Consider the following 11,156-nt stretch of genomic DNA (forward strand, 5'->3'; position numbering starts at 1 on the left):
AACAGTAACAGTTCACACACAATTCAGGTTCTTCTGGAATTTTCAGTTTAATCATATTTTTTTTTCTGGGCTGTAAGGATAAAAGGCTTTGCCTCCATGACAATGAACTGATTCCAGCCTCTACAAGATGTAAACACAAGCTTGAGCGGACAATGGCTGTCAATGTAAGAAGCACTGGATCAATTATATTTATGAGCCGTTGCTTTTATTTTTTTGGATTCACATCAGAGCGCCTAGTCAAGGATGAAATTATAAAATGTAACAGAATTCCACTCGACTTCAGCTTTTGACTGCAAATTATGGAGGGCCTTTCTTGAGTAAAATAAAACTGGTTTAGCTAAGTTCTTTTTTTACACACAAGGTTGATTTATGGGAGAATCAAATACTTGACAAAAAATATACTCAACCCTCCCATTTTTTTGACTAGTTATTCTGTCTCATTGTTCCCAAATCATCGTTCTGTAGATGTAGATTCCATACCAGGGCTAACCAGACCGAAATGGAGGGGAGAATAGCGGGAGACAGGGAACCCAAAGCGCCTGGCTGCCTATCATATGTTGCAAATCTCTGACTGCTCATCCAATGGGAATGCTGTGCATAAATCCTAATTGGACATTCATTTCACAAAATCCCATCAACTTATACATTTATTACAGATGTTTTGGCCATTCTAAACAGACATGCTAGGCAGACATACAGACATACTTCTATGGTTTCACTCAGTTTTGAGTATGAAAGGTCATTGGACAAACTTTACCCTGAGTTTTTGTTTTTTTTGTTTTTTGGTTTTTTTTGTGCTGCCCCCCACACCATTAGGGAGCTTTGGGAGCTGGGAAGGAAAGATGCCAACCTTAGTTGGAAAAAATACGATTTGCATGCATCGTCAGCTACCTATATCTCTATCTCTACATGATGTTTTTCTTAGACGTGATCTCCGCTTAGACATTTGTTTTAGGCATTAATTGTTTGCTTAGTTTAAGATGCACAAATGTTGAGACATGTTTATATGAGGATTATCACAGAAAAGTAATTTGTGCAGGAAAAAGCAGAAAGAGTGTTTGTTCATGTACCAGGGACTTGGGCAGTATGTCAAGACTATGAAATAGGAATAGCAGCACCAGTGGCAAGGTGGTGCCTAGAAGGGTTTATTCCCTGGTTCACATGCATCTGGGGTTAATAATTGGGTACCTCACAAATAGACTCTATGGGCCATTTATTAAAGCTCTCCAAGACTGGAGATGATAGAATATCATAGGAGAACCTAGATGATGTATTATTATTAAACAGTATTTATATAGCACCAACATATTACACAGCGCTGTACATTAAATAGGGGTTGCAAATGACAGACAGGTACAGACAGTGACACAAGAGAAGGAAAGGACCCTTCAAACTTAAAATGGATCTGATACAGGATTGAAAACATGTATCAACTAATCGCAAATGATTTTTAAGAAATCCATTTTAGGTTTGCTGGTTTATCCAGATTCGCCCATGACAGTCTATCTAGTAAATCAGGCATGATGTCTCTTCCATATTGATATGTCTCTAAAGGGTAATTTTTGAGAAATTACAAATATTCTGCAGCACAAATTGTGCAGCAATGAGCTGAACATCTGACAGTTTTAAAGACAGATGATCAGAACACCAACCAGTGATTTTTAGAACCAGGTTAGCAATGGCAGCTTGCACAATATCTTGCTGAGAGATATATTTAAAGTATAATGAACCATCCTCCACCTCCTAGATTGTAAGCTCCTTGGGGCAGGGTCCTCTCCTCCTATAATAATAATAATATTATTAATAATAATAATGGAAGAAGATGGATAAATATAAATACCTAAGCAGCTCTGCCTGGCACTATATTGTTTAATAGTTTATGTTCTGGATCAGAGGCCAAGTCATGAATAGTCATAAACATTTAAACTTCAAGTGTGAGATATATTACACCTGGTCTATATGTAGTCTTGGGAGTTTTTTGATCTTTTCAGCTTGAGACATAATTGCTGGTGTTGATAATTATTAAAAAAAGTCAGTGGGTTTTTAAACTTGGTGGGATGATTATGGATGGATTTTTAATTGAGGGCTATGTTACATGGACAACTCCACAACTGCACTTCTGCTCAATCAATTGTCTCTCTACTCCCATAACTAACTGCAGTTTTCTGAAAGAAATTAATAAGCTTTACTGGACAGGTCACAGGGATCTAAGATACTTGCAAAAAGTCATTTACTACTATGTTTGTGATCACTGTGTGTGTCTGAAAAGTTTAACTGCTGTTTGATAGATGACCTGCAGGCAAAGGAAAGTATAATCGTTTACAGATAACACAGTCTGCAATGTGCATTATCACTAAATTGTCTTATATATATTAATTTTGTATATGTTTACATTTTTTGGTCAGGACTTAAAATAATAATTTTAATTGTATATTTGTATTCTTAAATATAAAATGAGGCATGGGAATATTATGTACTCTTCTATTAAGCTGTCATTTGCTTTCCCTGTTTTTTTAGCTATTGTTCAGGAAAAGCCTGCTGCTTTTGAGGCTCAGTAGCTGAAGCTTAATTTAATACACAATTAAACAATTTTGAACTTTAATTTAAAGCAGATATTTTTGTGTGTTTTTTTTTTTTTTTTGCTAACCCATAGTGCACTGGAAATCCATTGTCATGTATTAAAATTGTATTTGTTCAAAGAAATAAAATCAGATATAATTAGTTTAAAAACCGACCAAAAATGTATTTAATTTATATTATAGATTATACATATAAAAGTGAAAAACTAAAAATATTTAATGTACTTTGTATAATCTGTTTAAATGAAAGCTATATCCAGGCTTTAAAAAAATTAAGTAATATGAAAAGCTGTCCAGACATTTTCTTTTTGCATAGAACCATGACAGTTTAATTTAAAAGAAAACACAGTTTGCCACATTGCCCGTTATTAGAATATGAATACTTTACCTTGTTTTCTTCCTTGAGTGCTGACAACTGTTTTTCCAAACTACTTATGGTTTCAGTATGTCGTTGGAGAAACAAAACCACATTACTCAAAAATTTCACATCCTTCTGAATAAAAGAGATATAAGGGTTTACACAACATAAATAATAAAGTAAAATGACCAGTGTGTCATGTTTGTACAAGGAAAGTATGTTACTATTTTTGTTAAATGCAAAAGCTTCTTAACTGTTTTTCACCAACTTTGTCCACTATCCCTTGCCTAAAGCCATTCTGCATTAGGCGAAGGATACACAGGCAATAGTTAACCTCACAATCTCATCACTTTCTATGTGACTTTATTTGCATTGTATTATTTGTGATGTGAGATGGTAAGCAAGAGCGCTGCAATCCTAAAAGTATTTGTTACACGTCAAGAAAATGTCCCTAATTTTTATTTTTTATTAGAGTAGACAACAGTACAATAAAGAAAAACTGCAAAAAAAAAAAAAAAAAGAGTACAGCGACACTGCAAGCAGAATTGAAAGTAGAAAAAAATAAACAATATGTTTAACTTTTACATCCAGTTAAATCTTGTGGATGCATTTCTTCATCCAGGGGAAAGGAGTTATACAATTTGGCCTGAAAACCAAGATTTTTAGTTTTACATTTTCCCTTATGTACTGTTGCTTTGACTGTTAAAAAAGTTAGGTTTCCATCATTTTCCGTATCTGAGACAATGATTACCAGGACCAGTAGTGTGAATTTATCTTCTTAGTGCAGACACACACAGCAATATAAACCAAACAAGCATTCTTACCTTTCCACACAAGATGTTTTGGGTTTATATAATCTTTTACTTTAGTAAATGAACAAGTAAAAGTTGTAACCTTTGTCAGGCCTTTATTTCTATGACCTCATTGAGAAGATATCTACTGGCCATCTTTCCCAGTGACAAACTGCTTTTGCTAAATACCAGGGGAGTAAGCGCTACACATAAATAATAGGACAATGGATGAAATGTGAAAATGGTTCTAGAGCTTAACTTGATGAATAGACAGCATAAGAACATGAATGTTTTGTCTTTATTTAGTCCTATTCACAGCTGAACTGATAATAAGTAATAAAGGATCAATAAGCCACTACCAACTATTACCTTGTACAATGCTGCCTGTGAGCATGCATACAGATGGTTACACTACATGACTATGTGTGGCAAGTAAGTGGGTAAAGGCAAAAAAGCAAAACTTTAGCAGCCATAGTCATAGGAAGGGGGTAATGAGCTGTGCACATGGAATGTTCTTATTTGGATATTTGGATATATTGTGTAGTATATATAAATATATATATATTTATATATATATATATAGAAGAAAATGGAATTCCAGTTCAACATCCCATAAATAGGACGGGTTCTTTTCAATTAACATTTTGCCTTTTACCAGGAAGTTTACCTGCTTCTCTTCTTTCAGAGTGTGATTTACTTCCAAAAGCTTTTTTGTTATTTCTTTTTCCTGACAAGAAATACATGAAACACTACATCATATGAATATTTTAGGAAAAGATAGTAATAATAAATAACAAGGCTGTCATGTGGTTGTTACAGTGGTTATGCACTGAAAATAAAAGTTGGCAGATTTTTCTTTAAATGTTGCACATGACAATGGATGGAAACAATACTTTGTAATACTTTCGTTCATGGACTGTCGCATATGAAATATCCTATTTATAAACCAGTTTTGTGAAATATTCCAGCTTACTATGTTTGGTATTAATAGCACTTTTCAGACATGTTTTTCTATAGGATGTGTGGGTCCAATGTTGGGGGCCAGAGTATGCTGATTATTTTAGCATTTTGGGACATCCCTGTAATAAACTTTTACATTAGTCTCCAGTTTATCCGACTTAAAAAGTCACTTCCTCTGCTTATCTTATACTTGACATTTAAATGAACATGACTATATAACACCCAAATGAAAATGGATTTTAATTCCAGGTTGTAATGTGACAAAAAAGGACAAACACTGACGAAGTGATTACTTTCGCGAGGCGTTTTACCTGGCAATCAAGTCAGATCTAAAAATACTCATTGTTGGTGAAAGGGTATATAAAAAATGTCACTTATATCAAATAATTGATGAAAAATTAAATAGTAATCCCCCATTTAAGTGTTACTTCTCTGCACTAACATGAAGGGTCCAAGCTCCTGCACCCCCTTCTTCCTATTGATGATAATCAATCCCTCTGTTGTTTAGGGTATCTGGCAATTCTAAATTAGCATTTTTTTTATTGCAAAAGTATGATAATATACTATACATAATAGGTACTTGTAAAGGAGGACAAGTTACATTTTTAGTTCAAAGTCTAAAAGCAAAATCTTAAAAACATAACAACCCCAAACAATCTGTTTTTTTTCATCGAGAAACATGCAGTTAAGAGGATAAGGTCTTGAAATATTCAGTTGAATAAAAAAAAGAATCCTGACAGAAATGTGCTTTGAACTAACTACACTTTCATTTGTCTGTATTTCCCAACACTGAAACATTCATATTAGTCTAAGTACTGTGAATTTTTTGGCAAATATCTTTATGGGAAGGGGGAAAATCATTTTTTTCTTTCCTCTGTAGCATCAAAGAACTTTTTTGAACAGCCAACAGTTACCAGACTCACCAAACATGTAGACATTATAGCAACATAAGCAGATATATCTCTGGAAAGGATGCAATCTATTTATTGCAAGAAACATTAGAAATATGCAGTATGGACAAATGACGCCAAATGTTTGGGATTCTGCTATATATGCTGTATAATGAAAGCTTATTCTGAAATTACCGTTTGAAGTCTTTCTTTCAGCTCTTTTATTTGCTGTTCTTTCTCAAGGAGACCGATCTTCTCTTTGTTTGCTCTTTCCTCATAGGCCACTTTATAGTTCATAAAGTCAGAAGACAACTTTTGCAACTCCTTCAAAGGGACACAAAGCAGTTTTACTATACTAGTGTTCCAGATCAAAGGCCGATAACAGAATAATATATTTAATAAAAGAAATGATTCTTGGCTGTTTCCCATTTTGAGGTTTTCTAAGCTAGAAATGAAATAATGGTCATAATGCACTTTATATTAGAAGAGAGAATTGCCCCTTTTTAACCTTTTTTTATGGGACTGTGCCAATCTGGAAACTAAATTCTAAATTTTGATTTTAAATGATGATTATCTGATCCTAGAACACACACTACTGACAAAATCTCCCAAAATCTTGAACCCAGCATTTGACAAATGTTTTGAACTATGAAAACAGCGACAATTTGAGCACTGACCATAATGCTTTTAGCACATTCCAGTTTTCATGTTTTGCCTAAACAAATGTTGTTTTAAGGTAGATATACATAGGATGAGCCATGTCTAATTAAACTGTCTGACTGGGCATGGTCCTCATCAGTATGGGTACATGTACAGACCCATTGGCCTATTATGTTTGGTGAAGCTAGGTATTGTCCAAACTTGATATTATTTAATTGGCGATTGCTTTTGTAAGCTCTTCGGGGCAGGGTCCTCTCCTCCTCCTGTGTCACTGTCATTATTTTTAAAAAAAAATGCTTAACAATGTCTATTTAACCGCATAAAAAAATATTTTTTTTTACCAACAGTTGGTAGAAGGTTGACTTGTTTATTGTGCATTTAGGAGAATGGTAAAAATACAATACAAAACATCTTTATTAAAGGTGTAGGACTCCTTTACACATTGCAATGACTGCTGTTGCTTCTAATAATATAAGGTCAGTGTAAGCCATTCTCCCCCCTCCTTTGTGACATTAAAAGCATGTTTCACTTAGTGGTTAGCACTCTGGCCCTTGCAGCACTGGGTCCCAGGTTCTTGGCCAGGACACTATCTGCATGGAGTTTGCAGGTTCTCCCTTTATTTGTGTGGGTTTCCTCCAGGTACTCCGGTTTCCTCCCACATCCCAAAAACATGCAGTAAAGTTAATTGGCTTCCCCCTGCAAAATTGACCATAGACTGTATTAAAAACATATGACTATAGTAGGGACATTAGCTTGTGAGCCCCTTTGAGGGAAAGTTAGTGACATGACTATGGACTTTGTACAGTGCTTTGTACAGTATGAAAAACTATTGGAAAAGCCATTATTTAGTCATTACATCTCGCTGCCTTCCAATGGTTAGCTGCAGATTATATGCCCTAAAACACAAATCAGTGTTAATATATAAATTACGTGTACCACTGTGGACAAATGTGTTGGTACCCTTATAGCTCATTGAAAAAGAATGCTTTATGCCTCTTGAGATGACTAAATAAAAAGCAATTGTCCCCAGTATACCTGCTTGAATTTGTAACATTGCTGAGTAAAGCAAAGTTAGAAAAAAAGATAAAGCCTATTCTGCAAAGATATTCTAAATGGCCCGAACACATTTGTTGGTACCCCTAGAAAAGATAATAAAAAATTGGATTGGAGTAATTGTTCAAACTAGTTTTTCTTTAACTAATATCACATCTCCAATAATTCTTTTTGGTTTTATTGGTAACACGATGCTGAGAAAGCTAGGGAGAGAGTTGTCTAAGGACAATAGAAAGTTATAGACAAACATGATAAAAGCAAGGCAGCTTGTTGCTCCTGTGACAACAGTTGTAGACAATCCATCTTTGAATGCTGCAGCAAGAAAAATCAATCTGGGACTAGGCAGAAGGATAGTCAGAATAGTAGACAAATAACCAAGGGCAGCTTTAAAAGAGATACAAGCTGAGCCTTTTTCATTTACAACGCTGTATAAAATGATTGAGCTCTATAAATACTATTTATTAATATTATTATTATTATTATTATTAATAATAATAATAATAATCTTAATAATATTAATCTGCAGGTCAAAATCCATCAGTGTCTGATCACACCATCTGTCACTTTTTGAATTTACAGTGAGCTTAAAGGAAGCTTAAAAGAAGAAGAATCACAGGGGCTCCACTATTGAAAAAAAAAAAGCCAGAATGGAATTTGCTGAAATGCATGTAGACAAGCAACAATGTTTCAGGGGAAATGTCATTTAGAAAGATGAGACAAAACTGGAGCTTTTAAACAAGTCACATCAGTGGCACGTCCACTGATAAAAATATTATGCTTTCATAGAAAGGAAAACCATACCTACTGTGAAACATGGAGAAGACTCTGTTATCATTTGGGACTGCTTTGCTAAGCCTGGCATAGGGTATCCTGAGTCAGTGCGGAGAACAATAAAATCTTCGGACTATTAGGACAATCTTGAGCAAAACATATTTCCCAGTGTCAGAAAGCACAGTATCAGTAGCAGTTCTTTCATCAGTAGGATACTGAAGCACGAAGCCTAAATTCCAAAGAATAGCTAAAAAAAAAAATACTCAACTATTCTGAACTGGCCTCCTAAAAGCCCGGGTATAAATCCTATTAAACAACTTGAAGAAGTTAAAGAACCAAATCATGCAGTGGAATGAAGTAAATCTGATACAGCTGGAGCTAGTGCCTAGTAAGAGTGGGCCAAACTTCCTGTTGACAGGAGAATTATTACCAATATCAAGAGCTACAGGAACCACTTACAAAAATTTAGTTTAGGATTCCCATCATTTTTGTCTATGCCATTTGTATTTGGGATACCATTTTAAATATTTTGTTATATTTTTGGTTTAAAACTCTAAGACTAGCAAAGACTGATTAAAATAATATGTAATAAATATTGATGGATGCCAATTGTTTGTAAATTTTAGGTTATTTCAAAGACAATTGTAGGTTCTTCTTTTTTCATGAAGAAGTATGAACAAATTTGTCCATGTCTGCATATATTAACATAAAGGAAAAAGTTTTATCCTAAATAAGGGCAAGGTTGGTTCAGTGCCAAGCACGCTTGTCTTTACAGTGCTAGGTCCCAGGTTCCAATCTCTATTTACACACATCTGATGATTCTGAGGGCTGATATGGGATGAAAATCTGGCGTGTGTACAGCGCTTGTTGTCTGTCGTTATGTCGTCTGTCCTGGTGAAAGTGAAGAGGAGAGAGTGCAATGGGGTGCTGCTTCACCGCTTTCCCCGCTCTATAGAGCAGAATGGCGCTGTATGTACATCGCTCGTTCATGCATCGTGCAGTCTTTTGTCGTTGAAAAGGATCATAAAAGATTCCTTCCAAGTTCCAATTATTGGACATTTGTAACCAGCCTTAAAGGACTTTGGTAATGACGAAGGACTATGATAGGCAGATAGATTATGAGCCCCTTTGAGGGACAGTTAGTGACTTTGGACTTTGTAAACTGCTGTCTAATATGATGGCGCAATGTAAATGAATGAAATTATTTTACTAAACTCAACTTACTCTATATTATAAATATTATTATTATTTTTATTATTAAAAAGTATTTTAATAGTGCCAACATATTACACAGCGCTGTACATTAAATAGGGGTTGCAAATGGCAGACAGATACAGACAGTGATGCAGGAGGAGGAAAGGACCCTGCCCAGAAGAGCTTACAATCTAATATCTATGAAACTCATTAAGGGGCAATTTATAAAGTTGATCCACCAGACCCCTTTAAATGTTTCTTTCTAGTATTGTCAGCATTTACACTCCAGAGCATGAGCAGTGAAAGGATTGTCACGCTTTCTATTTGGAAAATGGAACAATTGCCAGTTGATCACAAAGATTTTCCTAAACCTTTGAGAGCAATAGCCAGTGCTCATGCTATTTGTTTCTTACAAAGAGAGCCCAGCTCTGTCTTCTGTTTTATCACTTGGGAAAATTGGCTTGTATATAGGAGTCCAAAGCTTGCTTTCATAAAGGTGCTTTGTATTGTAACTTTAGTTAGTCAATTAAACACACAGAAAACTTGACAACTTTGTACTTATCTGCCAGTCAGCAAAAAAAAAAAAAAAACCTAATTTACTACTTGCCTAAATAGGCCCTGTTAAGCAATTGCCTTTTTATCAATGTGCACACAGCAGATTTATTGGAGTTTGGCAGTACAGTATATATAGCATGTATCGGATGACATACTTTGGAAAACAAGTTAATGAAAAAGCTCCAAGCACAGGAGATACTTTCATCTCTTTAAATAAGTTATAGATTCTTTAGCCATAAATATTGTGCCCTTCTCTAGTTCACCCCTCTCCTTCCCCTTGCAGGGGTAGTCTGTTTTATATCTCTCTCTCCTTGAGTGCTCTGACATTCACCCAGACGAATAGCAGAGGTTATGAATGCTGTTTGACGATAGTATCAAGAATTCTTCATAATGCCACAGTGGTAACCAAGCATTTAGTGTAGTAATAGTTTTATCTAGCCACAAAGTTTGGTCTGTTTAACTTTTCTGCACAAAACTGGAATTCCATCTTATCACAGACCTGTGGCTCAACTGCTCTGGACAAAATCAAATAACGATACAGGAAAAAAGGAGATAGTCCTATAGCTAAAAATCATAAACAGTTTGTCTAAACTATACGTAACACAACATTACCTTTTCAGATGAATGTGTAAATAACATCCAGAAGAGTGATAAAAACAGTGTGCGGGGACCATAAATCCAATTTCAGTCTTAAATAGTAACAAATACGAGCCTATATGTTTCCTAGCATTTACAGAATTGACTAACTCCAAGCTAATTCTAAAAAATTACCTGTTATATTATAGAGTTATGTGAAGACGTGAAGACTGAGCTCATGGTATTTTTGTAAGCTCTAAAAATATTATGTAATGAAAAGAAACACGCAGCTGTTATACCTAAACAATAAAATCCTAAAACAAATATTTGTAAGTTTTACCTATAGCCCAATGCTTGTAGATTAGTCTATTCTATAGAGTCGTACTATTCATGAATCCCAATTATCTAGCTTCCTAAATCATGTAAATTCTCAACAGATCTGGCTGTAAATATGCAGGAAAATGCAAAATAAACGAATCAAATGAAATCCGTATGACGTATACGATACCTTATTCCATCACAATAATCCGAAAAAAGGGAATATCATAAATTTATTATTTTTATTTTTAATAATAATAATATTAAATATTATTATCATTAGTGGCATTTTATTGGTACCTACAAGAATACACACTCCGTTATCAGGGGGAAACAAAAGAATACTTATGTCCTTGGCCCTAATTAAATATCATTTTTGCAATGCTGGAACTTAGGGGAAAAGGAAGGGGGGGTAGAAATTTTACCTAGTATGAGGCCAAGAAATTACATT

At 34.7% G+C, this 11,156-nt stretch overlaps 1 protein-coding gene across 1 annotated transcript in view; it reads right to left on the minus strand.

The window, feature by feature from the left end:
• The window catches only part of CCDC73 (coiled-coil domain containing 73), a 34,434-nt gene that overhangs the window by 11,975 nt on the left and 11,303 nt on the right, over positions 1-11,156 (minus strand). The window contains exons 5-7 of the mRNA XM_072421538.1: positions 5,774-5,902; positions 4,396-4,455; positions 2,968-3,072 (exon numbers count right to left, since the gene is read on the minus strand). Of these exons, the coding sequence (XP_072277639.1) occupies positions 2,968-3,072; positions 4,396-4,455; positions 5,774-5,902 (294 nt within the window). The remainder of the gene's footprint in view (positions 1-2,967; positions 3,073-4,395; positions 4,456-5,773; positions 5,903-11,156) is intronic.

This window comes from Pyxicephalus adspersus, chromosome 9 (genome assembly GCF_032062135.1).
Source record: "Pyxicephalus adspersus chromosome 9, UCB_Pads_2.0, whole genome shotgun sequence".
Taxonomy (NCBI): domain Eukaryota; kingdom Metazoa; phylum Chordata; class Amphibia; order Anura; family Pyxicephalidae; genus Pyxicephalus; species Pyxicephalus adspersus.